The sequence below is a fragment of the Thalia democratica genome, chromosome 1 (assembly GCF_965202585.1).
Source record: "Thalia democratica chromosome 1, ktThaDemo2.hap1.1, whole genome shotgun sequence".
NCBI lineage: Eukaryota > Metazoa > Chordata > Thaliacea > Salpida > Salpidae > Thalia > Thalia democratica.
This window is the reverse complement of record NC_139165.1, coordinates 91,299,133-91,325,562: the sequence shown is the minus strand read 5'-3', so window position 1 is coordinate 91,325,562 and position 26,430 is coordinate 91,299,133. Positions and strand designations below refer to the sequence as shown.

The following is a 26,430-nucleotide window of genomic DNA, read 5'->3' as shown; positions in this document are numbered from 1 at the left end:
TTGAAGTGTTGTAGCTATCAAACAAATTTACACTTTTTAAGAAAACTGAAAGTTGTTTCTGAGATATAAGTTGGTGAGCCCATGGTTTCTATATAAAAGAAGCATACCAGAACCTTAGAAAAAGATTATTTTACTAATTAAAAATATGTCTTCTCCTAAATTTTTCAACCATTGTAATTTTAGTTTTTTTCAGTAAGTCAAAAGCAAATATGTAAAACTTTTCAATAAACTTTAACTTAACAAAATCTGTTTTCAAAAAAAAAAAATAATTTTTTTCTTTAAAAAAAAGTTTTTATATTGTTACTGCTTTTAATTGCAACATTCAAAGTGTTTTAAACTAAATAAGGAATGTTCCTTGAATTTTTAAGAGATCTCTAGCTCAAAATAAAGAAGAATATAGACTTTTAAAGATTTTTTAAATTTCCAAGAAAATTGAAAAAAAAAAGTTGTGGTCCATATGTTTGTATTTGAAACTTTTAACTAAAACTAGAAAATCTCAAAAGCTATAAAAGTTGAAGTTTAAAAACACTGGTTTATAGTTTACACTTAGAGCTTTTATACAAATGACAATGTTAACTTTTTAAAAATGTTTAATATCCCTATGGTCTCAAGTCTAAGAAAAATTACACAAATTTTAACAAAAAATGGAAACTTTTTCTTTGGTTTCAGGAACACTCAACTGCTTTATTTACAACAAAAAAAATTTAAGTTTTTAGATTTTGGTTAAAATTTTCAAATACAAACAACACCACAAGGTTCTTGTTTGTGTCATTTGTTGTTTCTTGTGTTTATTAATTATATATATTCCTCTACTTAGATAAAAATTAAATGCTTGCTGATGATGCCTGCTTTTGCTAGCAACTTGTGACCTTTAGTATTTAAATGAAGTGTTTAACAGCAATTTTGATAAAGTTGATGTACTAATAAAGTTTTTATTATCTGTTCATAAACAAAATTTTTGATTTTCAATAAAACTTCAAAAAATTGTAATTTTAGTTTAAGATCAAGATAAAGGTTTTCATATTGAGCAGAGTGATAGTATAAAATACTTGGGTATGGTTTTGGATGATAGGCTGAATTGGATGAAAACATTGAGTTTTCTGGAATCAAAATTATCAAGGAGTTGTATATTAAGTCAAAATTGAGATATTATCTTGATACCATTACATTTAAAATTCTATATTATAGTTTGTTTTAACCGCACATCCAATATTGTATATCTACTTGGGGTGGTGCTGCTGACTGTTACTCTAAACTAATTGTTTGTATGCATAAAAAAGTAATCAAGTATATTTTCCTTATTCTAGTTTTATATATAGAACCTTATACTTTCAATTAGATATTGACTTATTTGAGTTTGCAACAGCTGATTGTGATTTCACACTGGTGGCAGTGATTACATGATTGGATTGTTGATGTGCTTTTGTTGTAGTCGGCAGATACTAGCTTGGGGATTTGAGCTTTATGACTTTTCTACACTTTGTGGTTTTTGATGTTGAGATTTTAACCTTTTGAGTGTTTGCCAAATGACGTGTCACCACAGAAATTTTTTATAGTTATATAGATAGTATTTAATTAATTTTTTGGTTAGTTTAGTGTTACTTTTAAAGGATTTAAAATTACAGGTGATAACAAATTGCTTGCTTGACCTTCAAAAAATGTTTATTGTTGTAGAAGAAAGAGTAAATCCAATGTTTTTCTACCATAAAATAAAAGAATGAACTTTTGCATTTTTTTTTTTTTTTTTTTTTTTTTTATGGTAAAAAACATCAGTCTCAAACTCTACCCCTTGCAACGATAAACGTTTTCTTTATCCGAAGCTCTAAGTATAAAAATATATAAAACTTTAAAAGAGCTGTAAATAGTTGGGTTTTATATGGTATATGTTGTTTTAGAATAAAAAACTATAAGAATATTTTATATGTTACTCAGATTTATACATATATTAAATATTATTTTTCAACATAAAACTTGTAAGGTTTTAAAGATGTATACAGTAAAATGCAAATGCCTATTTTACATATTTACAAAATTTTACTACAAGTTTGTTGTAACAACACAGTTAGTACTGCATTTTTATTTCCCAGAAGAGAAACTCATCAAGACTTATGTAAGCTTGATTTTAAAGATCGTAGTGCTTGTTTTGTGTAATTTAGTAGTTTGTTGTCAGAGAAAAGTAATAATCAACATTTTCAAAAGTTTTATTTTCTAACCTTAAGTTTTAGTTTTTTTTATCGTTTTTTTTGTTTAGAAATCGAAAAAAATGCTAACGCCTTTAATTCTTATTAGAATTTAATAAGTCAAACTAAACCGCATATTTGCTAGAATGTCAACACGAAAACTTTATTATACTTAATCAAGCTTCATTTTCTCACTTGTATTATCGTCCAGGATTTTTTTTTCAATACACTCATCGCCACAAAGGCAACTACGTCAAGCACTTTTATACTTTGATAAAAGATCGAAAAACATTTTTGTTCGTTTTTTTACAGTATAAATGCAAACTATGATATGTTTCGGTTTATTTGACTTTACCAAGTCAACTATTTGTTTTTATCGATGATTGTTAGTTTAGAAACAGCATATGGAAGACTGTGCTAAATTGAAATTTTAGCTTTATTAATTGTATATTAAGTATTTAAATTTAATTTAATCAAGACTTTTTTTTTTGTAAAAACTACTAAAAGAGTACCTTAATAATTCTTCTCGTGCATTTACTGACTTTAAAATATATTATAACTTACTTTGTATACCTATTAACAAACTATTTTGATAAAAAAATCTTATTCCAAAAATTATTTAAACTTGAATGTTTATTTAGTTTTTGTAATTAACTTGAATAATTCAAGTTCAAAAAAAACAAAGTCTGGTCCTGGTAGCAAAATTAAAAGCTAATAAGAAAATTATTATAGTACTAACAAATACAAATACATCAAAATAATGATACTAAAACAAAATGAATTTATTTAATTAAATCTTTTTTAAAATTAAAAAGTTTATATTTTAGTACATTACCCTCTAAACTAAAATTTTTTGTAATGTATTACCCTGAAAGTTTCTTAAACTATAAAGAATCTTTTACAACTAAACTAAGAACTTTTTTTATTTAGCTTTTGATCATTGTTTTATAATATCGCGTAATTTCTTATAAAAATTAATAGCTTTTAAAAACTTATTATGATTGTTTAAAATTAAAAATGAAGAAAATACTAAAAACTTCCAAGTTAAACTTCAAGTAATATGACTAGGCTCAGTTTCTTACTAAATTGTACTACCATCATTTTGCAGTTATTAACATATTATTTACCTATTTACAAAAAAAAAAGTACATAGTCAAAGTAGGTTTACTTAAAATTTATGAATCGTACTGACTGCTGACTTTTATTAAGTTTAAAGTTTTTATTGTTATATAAAATGTATGTTTTTGATTTTTGTGGTGAAAATGAGTAAGAATTTAAGACTCTATAAACATAAGCTTTAATTTTCTTATGGATAATTTAGAAAGTTTTCATAATTTAAATACGTCAATAAAATTCATCAAAAAGTAAAGAAGTTGATTAAATTATTAAGTTAATATTCATTTTTTTAAACTTCCTCGATAAACTACTGACAGTTATGTTATTTAAATTATATGTTTCTGTTAAGTTTAATCTTTAAATTGGTAAATTTCTTTAAGTTATAATTTACAAACTGTACCAAAAATGAAGTTAAACTTATTATTCGTTTGGTAATAAAGTTATTTTTGCACTTAAAGAAATAAAGTTCAAGAAGATTTTCAAGGCAATGCATAAATTATGTGAACATAGATTAAAAGGTAAAACTATATGAAATATTTGATGTCTTTAAAACTTGAAGAACATTTTTTAATTAACTTATTACCACCCAAGCAAATTGTATACTTTTTTAAACTAAGCTACAAACCAAAAATTTTTTTTTAAATATTATAACAACTTCTTTAACCGTGATTAGATAGATTTGCTTAAAGTAGGTCATAAAAATTTTCTATTTATTTAAAATATTTATACGAAAAACTAAAATTACAATGCTTTACTTAGTTTGAAAATTTCTCAAAAATATTAAATAGTTAGATTTTAAAACAACTTTAAAAATAAACTAAACAAACATTAAGTTAACATCGTTATAAAATTTTAACTCATTGTTTCATTAATGTTTTAATAATATTTAATGTTCTAGTTTACAATTGTATTTAAAAGTAATACAAGAAAAACAGTAGATACTTGGAAAAAATACTATTTAAATAATTTTTTACATTAAAAAATATATCCACTTTAGTTTTATTGTCTTAAATTAGTATAGGTCTCTCATATTCTGAATGTCAAAGAAATCACCTTATACGTGTGGTGTAGGTTAGTTTTACAAAATGTTTTTCAAGTAACTAAATGCTTTTTCTGTAAAGTCTTCTTTATTGCTTTTTTTGTTGTTTATTAGAAAGAAAAAGTATTTAATATCTTTTTGTCAACTTCTAATTTAACTTCAGCTGGGGTTGTAGAAATATTGTTTTTATTTTATTTTAATCAACCTTGCTGTTAATTAACCTCATCAAACATTTACAGAAAGGCTAGAAAAAAAGTTAAACCTTTTAAAACCTAGTCTAAGACTGGTACAGTACAAAAAGTGATAAAAAAGAAACTTTGATATAATCACCAGGTGTTATAATTTCAAAAGTAAGTGCTTATAATTTTTATTATGTTAATTTGAGAAGTATTTAAATTATTTTTGACAACTGTAAAAGTTTAAGTGTATGTAATGAAGAGTGATTTTTCTAAATATTTAAATGATTTGTGAGTAAAAAACTAAATGAAAACAATGTTTTTAAAAACAGTGCAAAGCTTTTACAGTATGTACCTAATTAAAAACCAATATATTTTTTATTTAAGTTTAAATAATGTTAAACTAAAACTTCAGTAATTCTTATTATGATTAAATAAGCTGAATATTATACTTTTATTATTCATTATAACTCAAAAGATTATTGATTGAATTTTCAATATGAGAAAAATCATTATAGGGTTTTATTTTCTGTTTTTATGTTTAATTCTTACACAAATAAAAGTTATAGTTGTCAAGAAATAACCAAAATTATTTCTTATCTAAGCTTTAAAAATCAATGTGATTAATCACTGGCTTGGCTTACTGTTTAGGTTTCCTCATAAATTTTAGTTTTGATTGGTTGATCTACCCTGGATTAGTTGATAACCACATCTGAAGAAGAAGGTGTTTTCTGGAACAAAATTGAAAAAATCACAAGAAACCCCCGGATTATACTTTTTGCCTAATTTTTATTGTAGACCATATCATTTATGATTAAAATATACTTTTTATGTACTAAACCCGGAATTCCTAAAGTAGGCCACGATTTCAGAAATTTAGGGACCAAAAAGGGTGCCATGAGGTCATAATTGGAAACTTACTGTGGATATTCTGGAGTTGATTATGAAGAGCAAGAAAAATAAGGATTACGCGTATTTTAGGGTAGTCTTTTTGAGAAATCTTGTCGTAGAAGGGACCATAGTCTTTCTTTTTCCTTCAAGAGGCCCTTATGTTAAAAATTTTGGTAAACCCTGTACTAAACTGTTCTATTAATAAGGTTATTTATTTTGAAGCAAAACCATTAGTTTTCTAATTTGAATGATATAATCAAACAGTGCATAAGATTGTTTTATTGCAGTTGACTAAAAAAACTATTGAATAAATTGAATAATTAAGGTTTAAAGTAAAATTTTTTAGTTTAATGCTGTTAATATTTTTAACCTTTTCTCACAAACTAATTTTCAATAAAAATCAAAGTGTAAAGTTTTCCCATATTTTATTTATAAGGCTACTATTATTACTATTATTATGTTATTTGTTGTGCAATTTTTGACTCAGGCATCAAAACCTGAGCCACTTAAATAGGACACACAATAAGAAAAACAAAATAAAGTAAATTTGTTTCAAACAACTTAAGATAAAAAACTAACATAAAAAATAAATTAAAAACAAAATAAATTTTGTTTGAAATAATTAATAAGTTTAGATGTATTTGTTTCATAAAGAATAGGATAACTTAGAACATACAAAAAAAGATTAATGCACATCCATAAAAAAAGTAGAACCAAACAAATGGTTTTCCAAAAAAATTGATAATAAGACATACCACATTTGTACAAATGTAATAAAAGTAAGTTAATAGTCTATTAGGAGTGAGGAGAAATGAAGTTATTAACATCATAAAATGACAACCAAATAAGAAATTTCAAAAAACTACCACAAAATACGTCGATAATTTTTTTTTGCTCTTTACGATCTTCTCTTGCATATGTTGTGTAAGTTTAAATAATGGTCTCATGGCCTTCCTGTGGCCCCTGTAAAGAAGATCAGATTTCAAAGTGTATAAGTGATCATGTTAGCAATCAGCCACAGACATTTAGTATATCAACTTCGAAAGCTTATTTTGAAAAACTGAATAGATCTTAAATAAGAGAACATTTAATTTAAAGTCCTATTTGTGAAAGAAAGTTATAATGAAACGAAATTTAAAACGTTAAGAAGCTGTAACAATATTCTTGACCTGGACAAAATTACGAGAGTTACTTTGACTTGAACAGTTTTTTTGTAATTTTATTTTAAACCAAACTTTAAAACATAACAGATTTTTTTTCTTTTAAGTTAACTTAAAACTTTTTTTTTTATTCTAATGAACTTTTTTTTGCTTTGCTTTTCACAATAATTTCCATCGAATTGGAGTTTGACTTTAGTAGTGGGCCTCTTTAAAAATTTACTTTTTATTTTCAGTGTTTTTACTTAATTTAGTTTTTCTCAAAAAATGTTTTTTTTTTATCTTAATTTACTTTTTTAACTAAGTTTACTATAAAGGAATTTTTTTTATAAGATATCTCCAAATAAAATTTTACAAAATGCAAATATAAAAAACTTTCATTTTGGTTTTTCGTAGTTCTTGTTCTTTTTATTTTATTACCTATGCAAGTTTAAAATAAATTCATAGCACTTGAGCAAAAAATTCCTCAAATAGTGTATTTCTTGCTCAAGTGCTTTGAACTTATGTAAAACTTGCATAGGTCATAAAATAAATAAAAAATTGCGAAAAATAAATACTTCTTTAAATTAAAACTTATTTAAATTAATAATATTTAAAATAAAAATTATTTAAAAAAATGTTATATATTCACAGTAAAGCCATGATAAAATTGATTATTTTGGAAAACTATATTTAGGATATGCTATTAAAAAAAATCTTAATAGTAAACTTAGTTTAATAAGTAATTAAAACAAACATATTGTTTTATATTTGGCAAAAAGCTAAGCAAGTTGAAAAATAAAAAAAAACAGTTAATTTTTTAAGGGGCCCTACTACTAAAGTCAAACCCCAATTCGACAAAAATTATTGTGATAGCAAAAAAAAAAAACGTTCTTTAGAATAAAAAATAATTTCCAAGTTAGCATTGAAGAAATTGAAATTAATGGGTTTTAAAGTTTGGTTAAAAATAAAATTACAAAAAAAACCTATGGAGCCAAAGTAACCCTTGTGACAAAATTGAAGCCGTATACATTGAAATAAATAAATTAAAGTTGTGTAAACAAAAAGGTTTTGATTATTCTTTATTCTGTTTAGTTAACAAGTGCTCTTATGATATGTTTATTTAGTATTTTGGTTTTTTTTTTGTTTTGATTGATTAACTAATTTCTGATGCAATCATATGGCTATATGAATTTAAAATTTCTTTATTTTGTAAAAATTGTATCACACTGATGAAAATTTTTTAAATTATTATTGTGTTTAGTAAAAGACCTTGTTTGTTTAAAAAAAATATTTTAACAAACTGCGAACTATAACTTATAAAAGAAAGTTTAAAATGTATGGTAAAAGAACATGAAAATTTCATATAAATTTTTTTGTACTGGTAACAATATTATGTATAAATAAAGTTTTGAACCTATATCAAAAACAATAATGTAAACAAAGTCAGAAAAACATATGCTTTGATAATAAATCCAAGCATTCTAGTAGATAAATTTATATCAAAAAGTTTAAATCGTATTTCTACCTCCACCCTGACAATCACAATAAAATTTTATTGTAAGCCCTTAAACACGTACAGTAGTACTGTAACAGTACTCAGTAAAAGAAAATAATTACAGTAGTTTTTAGTAACTATATTATTGGTATTTAAACTCATAATCATAAACGTTAATTTTTAGTTATAAATTTAATTATTTTATTTATCTAAACAAACGACTCTAATACTATCAGAACAATGGCTCACTGTATCACTAACCGTAAGTATGCATTAATTACAAAACTTTGTAGAAAGTTTTCCTAAATACCCTATAGCAGGATTTCTCACAATGGACCACAAGCTGTGAAAAGGCCGTAAGTAATAAAGGGGCCATAAGGGGGCAATGAGGTCATAGTAGTTTTGAAACTTATACTGTATAATATGGGATAAGCCTAGAAATTTACGGCTCATAGGCTGTAAAATGGGGAGCTACACTGCCATATTTTAAAACTTACACTTAATAAACTGGATTTGATAGTGAACAGCAAAAGAAAAGTCTTAGACGTATTTAAAGATAGTCTTTAGAGAAATATAAAGGGGCAATAACTTTTTTTGTTTATTTTGTTAAAGGGAAGCAAATGAAAGAAGTTTGAAAAACCCTTTGCTAGAGTTTTAAAAAAACACCCGTTACTTCAGAGATTTTTAAAAGTATTTTTTACAAACTTTATAAAGGTTTTAATTAGTTGAAAATTAATAGAGTTACCTACAATTAATACATTAACATATTCTAATTCAATGTGTTTAAAACTAGTTTAAATAAGTTTATCTACTGTTTCTAATGTTTAAATTTTTTTTTTAAGTTTTGTAACACATATGTCTCATATTATAAGATTTTTATTTGATTTTGTACTGTATAAACTACATATGTAATAAGTGTGTGTGTATAACTATATTAATCAGGGCTACCAAAAATCCTTGAAACTGAAAAACCTGGAATAACTTGGAAAAAACCTGGAGTTTGACAATTTAGGCTAAAAAACCTCCAATACTTAAGAATTAAATTTTTAAAAAATCTGGAAAAACTTGGAAATTTTAACAACTTTAACATGTTAAGTAGTAAAATTTCAATTTGATTCGAAAAATGTATAATATTGACGAAAATTTTTATCATCATCAAAATTTTTTTCTATAAAAAAAAACTTTTTAAGTGGCTTTAAAGTATCTTTTTAATGTTTTTATAATATTTGTTACAGTTTTATATCCTAAATTTAGCTTCAAACTAATAACAGATGAGTTAATAACTTAGTTTTTGAGAACTAAATTAACCAAAGATGGAAAAATGAATTGTACAAACTATAAGAACTGCCATTTTTTCTTAAAGTTATCTGATAGTTATTCGAAATATTACATTAGTCTGACATTTAATTTAAACGAGCGTGAACTTAGCTTGAGTGCGGTTTTTAGAAATTTAATAACTTACAAACTTAAGACCCAATTATGTCCTTATCTTGTTAACTGAATAATTTTTTTTTTCTAAAAAACGGTCCTTTGTCTCTAATTAAAAAAAAATCCATTGAATTGGTGTTTGACTTTTTGAATGGGGTGCATTTAAAAATTATTTGTTGTTTTCTAGTTTTTTAATTATACAACCTTTTCTTAAAAAAAAAAATTTTTGATTTTTTTTTCTCAAACATACTTTTTAAAATGAGTTTAATGATGTTGGAAACTTTTTTTTAATTTTTTTTTCATACCATAGGCCTAAACAAACTTTTGAGAAAAATTCCAATTTTGCACGATTTTCGTTTTTCAGATGTACAACCTTTTATGCAAAAATAAATATTTTTTTTGTAGTTTTTATTTCTAACAGACTTGTATAGTTATGTTTTATGATGTTGTGATACTTTTTCCCAGTTTATTATTGTTTTTAAAATATATGACCCATTCAAGTTTCACCTAAGTTCTTAGCAACGCTACTTGAGGGATTTCTTGCTCAAGTGCTAAGAGTTTAGGTAAAACTTGTATGGGTCATATATTTTAAAAACAATAATAAATTGGAAAAAAATATCACAACATTATAAAACATAACTATACAAGTCTAGTAAAAATAAAAATTACTAAAAAAATATTTTATTTTTGCATAAAAGGTTGTATATCTGAAAAAACGAAAATCAGGCAAAATTGGAATTTTTCTCAAAAGTTTGTTCAGGCCTATGGTATAAAAAAAAATTAAAAAAAAGTTTACAACATCATTAAACTCATTTTAAAAAGTATGTTTAAGAAAAAAAATTCTAATTTTTTTATTTTTTTTTAAATATAGAGAAAAACACAAAACTTTTAAATGAACCCCATTCAAAGAGTCAAACCCCAATTCAATGGATTTTGTTTTTAATTAAAGAAAAAGGACCGTTCTTTAGAATAAAAAAAATGTTAGTTAGCTATTAAGATAAGGACATAATTGGGTCTTAAGTTTGTACACTTTTATAAAATTCCTAAAAAACGCACTCAGGCTAAGTTCATGCTCGTTTAACTTAAACAAAAAGTCTATTAAACAATCAGTATTTAATCGGCATAGTAACAACAGAATTTGGCTACCTTGCTACCAACAAGTAGGTAAAAGTGATGGACTGTAAGGTTTTTTTTGAAACAAAAGCTTTCCCTGTCATAGTCATGTAAGATTTGTTCGGTTTGTTTTATAGACTTTGTTTTAAAGTGTGAATGCTCTATTAGTTTCGAAGCTTAACTTTATTTTCTTAGAACTTTTGAAAAAAATGTACATTTATAAATTTTGAATAGTATGAGGATACTTCGCTTGTTACTGTAGGTTATTATTATATGGAATAAATTTTATCAGTTCAGAAGCAAAATGATTAAAATCTTTTAACTGGTTACTACTAGTTTAGTAAAAACAAACTTAGTGCCAACAAAGGGTAGTTAAACACTATAAAATTTGCATTGATTACTATATAAAAGTTTGAACATTAAAATAAAGTTGTAAGTTTAATTAAATATATTCTATACAATATCTATTGAAATTTAAGTTTACAATATTTGTTTGACAAATAATTTGTTTTTAGTCTACAAATAAGGCTCCTGTCATTTTTAAATCAAATAAAATAACTAATTGACTCAATTTTTTTTTAATTTTAAAATTTGAGTTTTTATAATCATATAAGAAAATTAAAATTTGAGAAACAAGTAAATTCAAATAATTCTTTTGTTTTTAAATTTAATCTTCATTCATGCTATAGATTTTTGGAAAACTTTATTTTAAAATATGTGCGTACTATAATAGAAACAAACTTAATCCACTATTGCTGTTATAGTAATTTTGAAGTAATTTAATTCAAACAAAATGTTTTCTTGCTTTCTTCTACAAACTCTGTTTTAAATGGTACTAAAGTCTTTAACTAGTTCGTTAATGTCCAAACTCATCATTTCAGCTAAAGTAAGTTTAAAATGTCAGATGCAGCCATGGGCATGATACTGTTCCCAATAGCAATCTTTTTGCTATGTACTATAATCGCTTGCCTCACAAAAAGTTAGTTATCAAAACGTTTTACGATTGTATTCTTTGAAATTTAAATATTTACCGCCAGTGGTCACTAACAGTTGAAAACAAGTAAACGCCATTTGAAGTAACACAGCGTTTTATTTCTTAGTCTAGATTTTGAGAAACCAGTTTAATTGCTTAAAAGCTTCTGTTAAGTCTTTTTTCAAACGATGTGGCTAAATTTTCATTGCAAAATTAATGAAAAATTTAAGTTAATTTAGTTTAAGATATAATTTGAATCAAAATCTTTTAATGGTATATTTAAAAAAAATTTATTATTAGCCTTACAACCGAATACTAAGCAATTATTCCTCGATTGTTGTAAATAAACTTGTTTAGTTCTTATGTTTTCATATTTTGTTGATTTATATTGTAAAAGTAATTAATTCACTAACTGTCTAAACAAAACAATGTATAACGTTTTTTTATAGAAAAAAGTTGTTTTGTCTTTAGTAATGTACTTAACAAATATGTTACTTGATTTTAAACTAAAGAAAATCACCTTAATAAAACATTACTTCACTTAAATGAAGTTAATTCCTATATTTTGCAACATTATCGATTATACTACAGTGTACTTTTGGGTGCTTATAAATAATGCGACCTTTGAGTTTTTAGATGGTTTAGTTTTACAATTGGCAATTACCACAAAACACATTCTTCATTTTAGCTGACTTGAAGAAACGTAGCAGGGTTGCCGTTTTACTTGGAAACCTGGAAAAACCTGGATTTCGACAACTTAGGCAAAAATAACCTTGAAAAACCTGGAATTTGAGAAATTTAAAAAAAAAACATGGAATTTGATCATAAAACCTTGAAAAACCTGGAATTTTTAATAGTTTTAACATTTTCAGTAGTAAAATTTCGATTTGACACAACAAATTTATAATATAAACAAGATTTTTTTGTCACCATCAAAAATTTTTTTATTATAAACCAGAATTACAGTAACTTTAGAGTATCTTTTCAATGTTTTTATACTATTTTATACAGTTTCTTATATAGAAATTAACCTAAAACTAAAAATAAACCCAAAAATGTGTACTTTTAAAAACCTGGAAGGAATTTGGAAAACCTGGAAAAAACAAGTGGCAACCCTGCGTAGTTTATGGCGAAATTGTTTTCATTCAAAAACAAATTCAATACTAACTGCAAATGGACCTTAAAATAAGGTGGCCACTAAGCCTTGGATCCTGGAAAAACCTGGAATTTTAAACAATTTTTACATGTTAAGAAGTAAATCATGATTTGACACAAACAATCTGTTATGTATATAAAATTTTTTTGTCATCATCAATATTTATTATTATTAAAAGACCAATTTAAAGTAGATTTACAGTTAACACCTTTTTTTTTACCTTTAACTTAATTTTAAACAAAAAATAGACCCAAAAATGTGTACTTTCTAAAACCTGAAAAAAATTTCCCAAATCTCTTGGCCGCCCTGTTAAAAAAGCGATCTTTAAGATTTTACTTGAACTATTTTTTACATGCAGCAATAATCACAAAAACTCGTTATGCTGAACTTGAGACAGTTCAAATAAGGTTTCACGGAGGCTTGTTTTTGACTTTCTCTGGTGTTTTTTGGTCGGTTTTTAGTTTTTTTAGTCTAAAAGTATCCCCATAAAAATTTCTTTGAATCGTTTTAAGTTTTGTAAAATTAATTTGGCTGTAATTGCTAAATGTAGAAATTTTAAAACCAAAATTTTTAAGGTCTTATTTTTTAGGATGAATTTGTTTTGAAAGAAATTGATTTTGCCTATATCTACGTTTCTTCAAATCAACCAATATTTTTCAGAAGGTGTTTTGTAGTAACTGCCAAATACAAAACAAATTTCAGCTGACATCAAAAATCACCATAGTCACCCGAGTCCTTTTGTTGGTGTGACGGAAATTCCCAAATATTTGCTAAGTCAGCATAAATAAATTATTAAAAATTTATCCTTAATTAGTTTTAAATATGTTTGGGTAAGGTGGTTAGGGTTAAGGTAACAATAAAAAAAAACTTTGGGTAAAGTGGGTTAGGGTTAAGGGCATAAATAATATAAAAAGATAAACAAAAAAAACTTATTGATGATTTAGCAAATATTAGGGGAGACACCCTTGCTTTAAAATCGGTCCCTAGTCACTCTCAGTGTACTTTGCACATTTAAAAATGGTTTCAAAAAATTTGTTACCATTCAAACGATGCTAATGATTTTTAAGTTACTGTGTTCTTACAAACTTATCAAAAACGTTAAACTAAAGTTTGTTTTTTGAACTGCTGAAATAATTTTAACTTTTTTACAGTGAGCCCAAAAAAGACTTCAAGAAAAGGAGAAATGAAAGAGGAATGAAGCACTTGTGTTCTACGTTTAGATAGTGCCTTGTTTAATACTTTAAACACATTGGTGCAGAGATGCTAAATCGCAGAGCACAAAATCCCCGCAGTAGAATAAAAAATAAAAAGCATGGCAATAGAATTAAAATTTCTTATGAAAGCAAAAGCTGTATTTTACAAGTTGAGAACATAAAAGTTTCATATATTCAATTACACCAACATATTTAAAAGCATATTGTTTTTATAAGTATGAATGCCTTAAATGTAAGTTTATGTTTTTTATTTTCATAAGGTTAATTTTATTCACTTTATTGTTAATTTAATCATAACTACCTATTAACCTTGTAGTAGTAGGTAATGTTTGGTTATAAAAATTAAAGAAAAGTATCTTCCACTTATTTAAATGGTTAATAAACTAAAAACATTGTAGCTTTGGAACTAATCGATGTTAAATTAATTTATTATTTGATTTTTTTTTCCAAAAATTAGATGCAATAGACAAATTATTTTTTCTTATATCCTACTTTTATCAAATTATTTGAATTTTTAAACTTAAAAATAAAGTTTGATTATTATAATTTTTTAAGATTCATTATAAATTATTTTATTATAGATTTCACTTAAAAGTAATTTGAATATAATTTATTATTTTTGTTGACAAACTTGAAACTACTATTTGCTTAGATTAAATCTATTTAAAAATTTTAATGTGACAAATTTATTGAGTCTTTTTTTATTATAATTAGGTAGTTTATCTAAAAAAAATATTATACTTGAAAGTTTTAGTGTACAACTCAAGGTTTTTAAAACTAGTTTTGTAAATTAAGCAGAGTTGAAACAAGTTCAGGAAAAGTCAAAAAACTCAGGAAAAGCAGAAAAAAAAGATAAATAACAAGAATAGTAAGGTTTTTTTTTTAAACAGTCAGGAAGTTTGACTAAATATTAAAAAATACCAGATTTTGTCAGTTTAAATTCACTGAATTCCTTATATTCAAAAACAAGTCTTTGAATGGTAAAAAATTAATTTAAATTCTTCAAAGTGTGATTAAAATTGAAAAAATTTCCAAGAATTTTACAAAATTACTTAATGCCTTCATCTGGTAAAATTAAATGAATATCCTTTATAAAACTGCAAAATGTTTCTATTAAATTTTTTTTAAACTATCCTACTAGAACAAACAGTTTTTGTAAGCAGTTTGATAATCTGTAGCATTTTTTAGTAAAACAATGATAATACACATAAGTTTGTTTATCTAGCATATGTTAGAATTGAATTGTTTTTTGTTTAAGTAAATAAATAATTTCATTCTAATTAAACACTAGGTTTAGTGTTTTGGGTAATAAGTTTATGTTTATAATTTACCTCATTATAATTTTTTCAAAAATGTTTAAATTTTTAAAATAAATTATAAAAGAGGTGAACTTCATGGTTAAGTTTAATTATTTATAGTTTATTGTAGAATAGTTGTTTTTTAATATTTTTTACATAAATAAGGGTAAAATATTTACTACTAATTTTATAAATATTGATAAACTGAAATATAAAATTGAAGGCTTTATTAATTCCAAGTGTTTGAATATGTATTATATTATTTGTTTAAATTGATAATTTGATTTAGAAAAGTCAGGAAAATTGTAATAAAAAGTCAGGAAATTGTTTAAAGAGTGGATAATAACTATAGGGTTGCTATTTTACCTAGAAATTAAAAATTCTGTACTTTGACAATTAAGGCAATTAAAACCTTAGCAAAGCTGAAATTAGATATAATTTAAAAAAAACCTACATTTTTTAACAATAAACCTAAAAAACCTGAAATTCTTAACAAGTTTACATAGTTCGGTAAAAAAATTTAACTTGATTCAAAAATATTTCATATAAATTAGTTTTTTTTTATCAACAAAAAAAACTTTTTTTCATAAAACGCATTTCAATAAACTTAAGTATTTTTCAATGGCTTATGCTATCAGGGTTGCCACTTTACCTGGAAATCTGTTTTTACCTGGAAACCTGATACTTAACAACTAAGGCAAAAAAACCTGGAATTTGAGAAATTTTTAACCAAAGACTTAGAAAAACATTCAGTTTTTAACAATTTCAGCATGTTAAGTAGTACAATTTTAACTTGACACAAAAAAACTATCATATAAATAAGATTTCAATTAAAATTTTTTAGTTATAATACACATTTTAATTAACTTTATAGTACATACACAATTTAATTTTTTATTATTTAACACAGTTTTTTATATTAGACATAACTTTAAACTGAAAATAAACCAAAATACATGTAATTTTAAAAGCCTTGTAGAGATTTGAAAAACCAGGAAAAATTTATAAACATGAGTGGCAACCTTGTACTATTCCAAACAGTTTATTACAATAAATTTAACTTTAAACTAAAGCTAGACTCTAAAATGTGTATTTTTGAAGATTTTTTGAAATCATGTAAAAAATTTAAATAAAAATCAGGTGGCTATTCTCAGGGTTGCCACATAGTCAGGAAAATTCAGGAAATCAGGAAAAACTAAGAAAAATGACAAAAGTCAGGAAAATTCAGGTCAAAATGGGGGGTTTTTGAAAAAATTCAGGAAAAATTCAGGAAAAAAATTTATAAAAACCTCAGATATTGTCAGTTCAAATTTATTTATTTCCTTTTATTTCAAAGCCTTCGATTAGTGAAAAATTAATTAAAAATTCTTTAAAGTCAGACTAAAATTGCAAAATGTTCCTTAAATCTTACAAAATTACTTAATTTTCAATGCCTTTTTTAGTAAAATTATAGTAAAAAGTCAGAAAAATCTTGAAAAAAGTCAGGAAAACTTTAGTAAAATGTCAGGAAAAAGTCAGGAAAAGTCAGGAAAAATTTCTCAGCTTGACTTGTGGCAACCATGCTATTCTGTAGTAGTTAAGGTAAGTCTCTAATGGTTTTTTTTTTCTTGGATTTACAAATAGTTATTAAGTTACACACTAAACACATTACTTTAGCAGTTACATTTTCGTAGGTAACAACCGTTGAAATTATTTTAGATGAAATTCCAGACCAAGAAGATTTACCAACTTTAGATTTTCCACCACCTAAAAAGATGAGGTACCAGAAATCTTGGGAATCTGTTTATGAGTTAAAAGGTTTTTTTATCTCTAACAATTTGTAGTATTTAAGAATACACATTTGAGTATTTCAATTTTGAATTCAACAACAATTTTTTTTTAATACTGAGCTTTTTTATTAAATATTATAAAGGAAAGTTCTCATGTTTTTATTGAATTAAATTAATTTTTCCATTGTAATTTTTGAAAAAAAAATAATTTTCAAATTGTTTTTAAAGTATTTTTTGTAATTTTATTTCAATAATGCACAAAAAATTTTATCATCTAAAGTCAAAAATTCCAATTCACTTTTTACCTAAAAATTAACATTTTGTTTTAATAATTTAATAATTAACAATACTTTAGCATGACATTTTTTTTTACTTTAGTACTAACCTTTGACTACTTTATTTAAATAAATATACTTAAAATACATTTTATAATAACAACACACAAATTAAACTGCTAATTTTATTATAAAATTAAAACCAAAATTTGTTAGTATAAAACAAAGTTCGCTTCATAGACAAAAATTGAATTTCTAATTTTATTATTTAAGTAAAATGGTTCATAGAGGCCATAAGGCGGTGAGATGGGCAAATTATTTATTTACAACAATTTTTTGGTTTTACACCTTACAAATTATCATGATTTTTGTTTGTTAAACAAAAAAAAAATTTTTAATTTTTGTCATAAAATACATTTATTTGAATATTAAAAACATTTTTCTGACAAATGGTTTGTGGTAATATCAAGAATTCTTTATAAAATTTTTTAGTATATTGCTTTCAATTACAAAAAGAAAATTTTTATTTACTATTTTATAAATGCTAAGAAGATTAGCTTTGACTGATTTAATTACTAGACAGATCTACTTAGTTTTTTTATTTCAAAAAAGAATTTTTTCACTGCATTGATTAAATTTATATATAAATTTTTGATAAATGTTGTGATATAAATAACAATTTTATTATAAGCAAATTTATTATCCCATTTGTAAGCTTAGATTTATAAGATAGATTTAACTAAAGCTTTTATTAATTGAGAATAAATAAATTTAAAAAAAATTGTTATTTATTGATCTTGTAGTGAAACAAAACTTTAAAAAGCACGTTTTAAAAGTAAATACATACTTAATTAGCTCAAGTTGAACTGTGATGCTTACATCAGGCTAGCCACTTTACCTGGAAGCCTATAATTTGTTAAATTAACCCAAAAAAAAAACCAGGAATGTTTGTATTTTTGAAAAAAAATCGGAAAAACTTCAAATTAAAAAAAAAACCTGGAAATTTTAACATTTTAAGCATTGTCAGTAGTTAAATTTTCGATTTGACACAAAAATTTATAATATAAATAAGATTTTTTTTCTTCATCTAAAAATTTTTTATCTACCAACACATTTATTGTAAGTTTAAAGTATCTTTTTAATGTTGTCATACTGTTTAACACAGTATCTTACTTTGAACCTAATTTTCGACCAAATAAAGATTAAAATTGTGAACTTTTAAAATTCTGTAAGAATTTTGGAATACTTTGAAAAAAATTTGAAAATACAAGGCAACACTGTTACATCTATTAAACTGTTTAGTTTATTGTGAAACGTTTTTGTTAAATCATTGAAATCTCAATTGTTCACTTATTAATAAAATAAATATTAGATACACAACTTATTTATAAACAAATATAAATAGTGTTTAATGTTTTATTAGTTATATCTGTTATGTCAACTATGTGTAATGCTGTTTTACTTATTAGATTGGATTGCTCCAACAAATTGTGAAACTAAAGCTTATTGCAAGTGGTGCAATGTAGAACTACAAGCAAAAAAGAGCAACTTAAAAGTTCATTCTTATTCTGACCGACATAAACGCGCATCTCCAGTCACAAATAACCACAACTCAATAAATCAGTTTAGGATGGAAAAATCTTTTAAACAGCAGTTCAACAATTTCCTTAAAGAAAACGTACGCCAGACAGAAGTCCGGTTAGCATTGCAACAAGCTCTTCACGGGAACTTGCTAGCAGGCGAACACCAGATAGATGTCATGAAGACACTTGGGACAGCTCACGAATCAGCAACGCTTAAAAGGAGGAAAGCAAAAATGATTCTGTGCAATACTCTCGCACCAATTTGCAGAAGACTAATCATAACTGATTTTATGGTTCTTTCTATCTGGATGAGAGTACAGATACTGCTGGACAAAGTTTTCTAGGTAAGAAAATAACTTTTAAGCTTTGTTAATTTAATTAAGTTTAAATTTGTTATTTATTTACATACATTCTGTTGAATATAAAAATATTTTAATACTAAAAGCTTATTAAATTTAAATTTCAAACATGAAATAAGCTTTAAACACATTGTTCTTTGTTTTATTTTTTTAATATAGATTAATTCTTGTAACACGTTAGCTGTAAAAGAAAATATTTTGTTATGCAATGAGTTGGACATTTTTAGATTACTCAGATGTAAGTAGGTTTAATGACAGTTAAAGGAAAAAGTTTTTATTTTACAGAATTTAATAGGTTAATAAATTAAAATTTACATAAAATTAAAGTTAGAACTACTATGTTAATAATTATACAGTAAACTCGTTCTAGTAAACTAAGTCAGTTTCATTTCTAACATATATTTGATTTTTGTGTTGACTTTTATTTAATAGTTTAAGAAATATGTCAAAATATTGTTGATTTTATTTTTCTAGTAAGGAGAATGATTTAATTATTATAATATTTATTAAACAGCAAAAATTTTAATTAATAAAGAAAATAATGAATAAATTAGCAATTTGTTGCTTTAACGAGCAGGGTTGCCACTTCACCTAGAAACCAGGAAAAACATGGAGTTAAAATTTTAGGCATAAAAATACCTGGAATTTTGTACATAAATCTTTAAAAGACGTTGAAAAACCTGATATTTTCAATAATTTTTACTTGTATAGTAATAAAATTTGGATTTGAATAGAAAATTATACCCTATTTTTCAAAGTTTTTTGTCATCATCAATTTTTTTTTATTAATGAACCATTTATAAAGCAGCTTTAGTGTACCTTTTCCATGTTTTTATACTCTTTAATACAGTTTTAACATTAAACTTAACTATTAACTTTAAACAGACCTTAATATGTGTAATTTTAAAAACTTGGAAGAAATTTAGAAAACCTGGAAAAAATTTTAAAAATACCGAGTGGTTAACCGGAAGCAGTTTATGTTCAAATAATTATAACAGTTTTCCTTTTATATACAGCGGTTGTAATTACAATTAAAGCTATACTTTCTTAAACTTTTGTTCTACTACCTTCAGTTGTTTAACTAGAACAAAGTGGTAGTCCTTTAATTTCACAGATTTTATGTACTTAAAAGTTCGACTATATTTGGTATTTTTTAACTTTCTTAGATATCTATTTAAAAAAGCATGAGTAGTAGTTACCAACAGATAATTTTAAAACATTTGTATTTTTTTTTATTCCAAAGTATACAGATTATAAGTTCTTTTCATTCAAAATTTTACAGTTATTAAACTTATAACAAAAAAAATTAGAAAGCTTTATGTTTGAATCACAGGTGCAGGGTTGCCACTCGGTCAGGAAAAGTCAGGAAATCAGGAAAAGTCAGGAAAAATAAAAAAAAAAGACAAAAGTCAGGAAAAAATGGGGGGTTTTGAAAAAAAGTCAGGAAAAGTCAGGAAATTTGATAAAATTAAAAAAATAAGTCAGATTTGTCAGTTAAAATTTATAAAATTTCTTGTTTTCCAAAGCCTTAAAATAATAAAAACTAATTAAAAGTCCTTTAAAGTCAGAAAAAAATTCCAAACTTTTCCTAGAAATTTACAAAAATATTTAATTTTATTTCTAATGCATTCATCTGGTATAAATTAGTTAAATATCCTTTACAAAACTGCAAAAATTTTCTATTACCATATTGAACAAGTACCCTACTTGAACAAGCAGATTTTGTAAGCTTTTTAGTATTGATGATCTGTAGCAAGGACACTTCCATAGTGAAACTGTGATATTTACAAAAAGTTAATCTAGAATAATTTTAGAATCAAAGTGTTTTTTGTTTAAGTAAATAATTGAGTTCTGTATAATTAAGCAATTAGTTAAGTATTTTATGTAACATGTTAAAGGTGTATACTTTACCTCTTTATAATTTTTTCAAAATTGTTTAAATTTATAAAATAAGTTATAAGAGAGGTATATGCCAATATTAAGTTAATTTGTATTTTTTGTAGAGTAACTTAAGTTTTTAAAGTATATAAGAGTATATTTATTTGTCACAAATTTTATACTAAATGATAAGAAGAAATATTTTATAAATGAAAGTAAAAATAAATGAGTGCGAAAAGATAAGAAATGAAGTCCACAAGTTGTGGCTTGTTTTAGAGAAAAGATTCTCTTCAACAAGTGTAGGGGCAGCAGATGAGAGCGATTTAAATAAAATGAGGCAAATTATTTTAACTGCCAAGAAAATAAAACGGAATGCAGTTAGATAAAGGAAACCATATCTTCAATAGATGAAGAGATTGAAGTGCTAATAAAAAACTGAGAAAATAAATTTTAGTACATACATTTATAAAAAGTATTTGATTAAGTTCTTTATTGTTTCAATGTTTTAACTGTAAAAGTTCGTTATTGTTTTAAGATTTTAGTTGTAAAAGTTCGTTTTAAATTTAATTTTAAAAGTTCCTTATATGTCGTTTGTTTATCTAGTTACATTTATGCTAGGAAATGCTAAAAAATTGTGCCTTTTTTAGACAAGCTGTGTTTTAAGGTAATAATACAAGTATTTTGCTGATAGAGCTGTTTATTACAAACATCAAACATACACATATGGTCTAAGTGATGTACTAGAAGTTTGATGATAGAATTCAGCAAAAAAACTGTTGTTTTTAACCTGTATTAAAATTATATTGAAAGCTTTATATAGTTTCAAGTGTTAGATTATGTATTTTAGAATAAGTTTAATTTAAGAATTTGTTTAGAAAAGTCAGGAAAATTTTGGTAAAAAGTCAGGAAAAAGTCAGGAAAAGTCAGGAAATTTTTCTCAGCTTGATCAGTGGCAACCATGCAGGTGTTAGTATTTGTTATCTAAGCAAAATAAAGAAAACTTCAGTATCTACATTTTTACACCTCGAAGACCTTGGAAGAGACAAATCAGCGTTATCTATTGCTAACGCATTCAAAAGAGTCTTAAAGATGTATAATGTTCAGTTAAAAAATGTAGTTTCAATATGTAAGTATATATGAACTGTTACTGTTTTTTTCATTTTTGTATTCTAGTTATGTATTTATTAAATATGTACTACTAACGTGTTTTTAATTTTAAATTTAGATATTAATAGTAAGTTAATTTTTGTTTATTTCAGCTATTCTCTGTGTATTCTTGCTAACTTTTATAAACTAGTTTTAATATCTTACAATGATCTATCTTTATTAATAGACTTAATTTGATTTTATTCAATTGTTTAAGAAAAGTATAAATTTAAGCACAAACTGGTCTTATAATTTAAGAAAAATATTTTTTTTTTTTTTTTAACTTAGTAAATATATTTTTAGGTACAGACGGAGCTGCTTCCATGACAGGAGTTAAGAATGGAGTAGGACAAATTCTGAAAAAAGATAATCCCAGGCTTATAACAATATCCTGTACAAATCATGCTTTGCAAAATGCATGTTTAAATGCAACCAAAGCTACAATACCTAATGAAGTAAGTATTAAAACTATTTTATATAAATTATTAATTCAGTTGTTGAATGAGAATTTTAGTAAGCTGCATTTATTCAAGTTACAAAGTTGTTTTTTTATATTTATTTATGATATTTTATTATATTTTAATATGTTGTATTAAAAAAAACCATTGTTGTTGAATAAAAGTGTGTATACTTTTAAATTAAATAAGGTTGAGGAGCTTATTAAGAAAACGTTCAACTACTTCAAGTTATCTAACACAAGAAGAAGTGACTTTGAAAATTTAGGTGTGTGTATGACGGGTGAAATTCCGTTAAAATTTAAAGCCTTAAGCAAAACTAGATGGATATCACACTTTCCATGCATTGAAAGAATTTTATTGAATTGGGAAGTACTCAAAGCTTTTTTTAATGAAGTAGGTATTAAACTATTACTATAAACTTCAAGACGCTTTAATAATTAGAAAAATTATTAGTATAAAACTTAAAACAATCCTGTTTTAAATTATTTAGCATTTTTACAATTATATTTTTACAAATATCTATAAATTTAAAATTCAATCTGCCCTGAAACTTAGTAATCATATGTTTACTAAGGTAACATTTTATTAAATCAAATATATAATCAGAAGATATATAATAAATGTTTAAAAGCACAAATTAATTAACATAGATTTAATAAGAATATATATCTTTTTAAACAAAACTTTCTTTGTTAATGAGCCTTGTTTTATAAGTATTAGTGTTTATTAACTATAATGATGTTTGTTATCGAAATTTTTATTCTTACCTATAACATTTGTTTGTATATTAGCCAGAAAGAAGAAGAAACGATTTACATGCTGAAAGTATTCGAAAAATACTAAATAGCAATAGATTAAATTTTGTTTTTAAATTTATGGGCAAAATTTTAGAGAAAGTTAGTTTCTAAGACCTATTATCAGCTTAATAATGAATTAACACCCTAAGCACTATAACATAACTAATTTCAATCATTCTAATTTGATTTTAAATGTTTATTTTTAATTACTTATTTTGTAGTCATGCCAAGTTTAGCTGTAAGTATTAAATGTAAAGCAAGACTAAATTTTTACAGTGTAATAATTAATTATTTTTATTCATCAGGTAAATTCTGTTAATATTCTTCTACAAAAAAGTAAAGTAGAACCTTTTAAGTTTGGATTAGCAATAACAAAACTTATACAGCATCTAAAAGACCTCATTTACCAACCAAATTCAAGTAAGCTTAATTTAGATCACAAGGCAACTAAGAATAATTTTTAATTTTAGGCTATTAATAATAAAGTTTCGTTTGATTTTATATCTACAACATTTTGGCGTAAATAAACATTATTTTTTAATTAGTAACGCAAACAAACGTACAATAACGTTCTTATAACAAAACATTACTAACATTTTGTTAAAGGTTTAGTAGATTCAAATTTAGGTTGGATTTTATACAGAGTAAACGATATAAGTAATTATTATCAATATTTTATTTTTTTATTAAATTAATTGTTAAATTATTATTTTACTATATAAATTAAGTTGTAGTTACTAAAATTTACATTTTTTTTTGTAGCTAACCTTTTGGAAGAACCTATCTTTCATGTAGAAGTAAACGAAGTTTATGCAAATTTATCCATTAGTAAGAAGGCAGAGGTTAAACTAATTAAAATTCACGTTGTTTAGTCAATTGGGTTTATTAACAACTAAACTTAATTGATTTTTTTTAAATAGGATTTGTTTAATGAGAATAATTTCTGAAATTGTTTTTACTTTACTTGAAAAAATTTTAAGTCAAAATTCAAGTTATTATAATAACTGTGTTTTTTTTTTTACATAATCGTTTTTTTTTTTTCAGTAAATTCTCATACTTTACTTAAGTAATTTACTTAATGTTGTGTATTACACGTGAAAAAATTTCTGTTAATGACACGCTACGGTTCTAATCTGTAACTAATTTTCCTATAATTCCAACATTTTTATAATTAATTGTTTTAATACAGGTAAAAAATATTTTTCAAAGTTTTGTTGTAGTGTTTATAATTGAATTGGAAAAAAGAATGCTGCAAAATCTTGAATTTATGGCTCAGTATGAAGTTGTAAACGATGTTAGTTGGTATTAAATATATCTTCAAAAAATAAAATATTTTATTTAAATATCATTAAAACTTATAATTTTTTAAAGGCCTTAAATAGACGGATGCCGGATATTGAGAAGTTTTTAGAACATCCAAAAATTAAAAAATTGTTTGAAGGAAACCACAGAGATACTATCTCACTTCAATACAAAAGTTTGCATGGACGTCATCAAACAAGTATCGGTTAGCTAAAGGAAAATAACAATAGTAACCTACTACTTAAATATAAATTAAAATTTTCATTGTTAATGTTAAACAAGTTTTGTAATTTAGTAAACATTGTAAATCTACCGAAAACTAAGTTCTGATAAAATAAAAACATGATTTAAAACAAATAAGAGTACACTTACAATTGATTATGTACATAAAAAGTTATCAGTTTATTCTTAACAGATAAATCAACAAACGTTAACTTTTGGAGCAGTGTTCGCGTTGAATACCAAGAACTTAAGGAGTTAATGATGAAACTACAAACGATACCTTTTAGTAACGCGCAAATCGAGCGAGACTTTTCCTTGATGAATATCTCGAAAAACAGTAGACAATCTATGTAACAGTATGGGCCATATTTTGTTAAACTCCTTAATGATTATTAGGTAAGTAAAAATTTAATGTATTTGGATTTATGTCTTTTTATTTTAACCTATTTATTTCATAGAAATGAAATTTTAATGTGTAATTTAAGCTTTAAAGTTTTTAATCATTATTTAGATTATTTAATTTTAGTTAAAGTTGGGTATGCAACTCGATGACCGAGAGGTCTTTTTGTGTACCCGGATCCTTGAAACAAGAAATTTTTGAATTTTGTTTTGTTATTATTCAACAAACCTTATCATTTTGATTTTTACTTTTAAAAAACATATTTTATTATAGGAGACATAAAGGCCCTATTAATAACTTGTTTTTTTTTAATGTAATCCAATTAAATTAATATTTTGTATTACAACGATTTGTTTTATATAATTTTTTTTCTTTTATTTTAAATATAAGGGAAGAATAAATGCATAATAAGAATTGAAACATTTTTTTGCTAAATTTATCGGTATATTATCAGTAAAATTCAATAATGTATATCACTAGTAAAAGTTACTAGAACTTTTTTAATAAATTTTAGTTTAGGTAGTTTTTTAAATTTTTTATTCTAATTAAAACTATTTGTACAAGGTTAAAAAGCTTGGCGTTTGCTTATTATTTAAATATTATATAGGTTGTTGTCTTTTTAGATAAAGTAAAGTATAGTGTTAATCTGTTTGTTGAATATTTTTATCATAAATATAATATTGGTAAAGTACAAAATTATAACTCAATGTATGGTTTATAAATTACTCTTTTTCATTCAAAGGTTCAATTCAAACATTAGTAATAAAAAATTCCTACAATTACTTTTTACATTCTTAAGCCAATTATTACCCAAAATTATAATAATTTCTATTTTTCTCAGATCAACCTGCAAAAGAATGGAGTTATGCTGTGACAAATTTACACTTTCAGATACATTGATAGAAGAAGTTGGTAAGTCTAGTTTGTACAAACCAAGAAGCCAAGATGTCAATGAAATCTTGACAAACGAAGAGTACAGCAAATTTAAACCTTCAAACTTGACAATGTTTGCAGCAAACAATG

The 26,430-nt window shown here is 24.4% G+C and overlaps 1 protein-coding gene across 2 annotated transcripts; it reads left to right on the top strand.

Annotated features, from left to right (window-relative positions):
* Nucleotides 1-19,067: 19,067 nt before the first annotated feature.
* On the top strand, nt 19,068-26,430 carry LOC145831227 (uncharacterized). Of its 2 annotated transcripts, none has more exons than XM_082938387.1 (9): nt 19,068-19,189; nt 22,532-22,683; nt 22,876-23,079; nt 23,789-23,903; nt 24,246-24,325; nt 24,673-24,777; nt 24,855-24,990; nt 25,201-25,403; nt 26,249-26,430. In XM_082938387.1, exons 2-8 carry the CDS (start codon nt 22,552-22,554, stop codon nt 25,359-25,361), a joined length of 933 nt encoding a protein of 310 aa, XP_082794513.1. In that variant the 5' UTR covers nt 19,068-19,189; nt 22,532-22,551; the 3' UTR covers nt 25,362-25,403; nt 26,249-26,430. The 2 variants fall into 2 exon arrangements, with proteins under 2 accessions (XP_082794513.1, XP_082794504.1); XM_082938378.1 differs by lacking the exon at nt 19,068-19,189 and adding an exon at nt 22,076-22,208.

Coding starts and splice junctions, on each gene's coding strand:
- LOC145831227 (XM_082938378.1), top strand. CDS start 22,172: ATGTATAATGTTCAGTTAAAAAATGTAGTTTCAATAT. Junction 23,080..23,788: donor TCAAAGCTTTTTTTAATGAA/GTAGGTATTAAA, acceptor TTTATTCATCAG/GTAAATTCTGTTAATATTCT. Junction 24,991..25,200: donor ACGTCATCAAACAAGTATCG/GTTAGCTAAAGG, acceptor TATTCTTAACAG/ATAAATCAACAAACGTTAAC.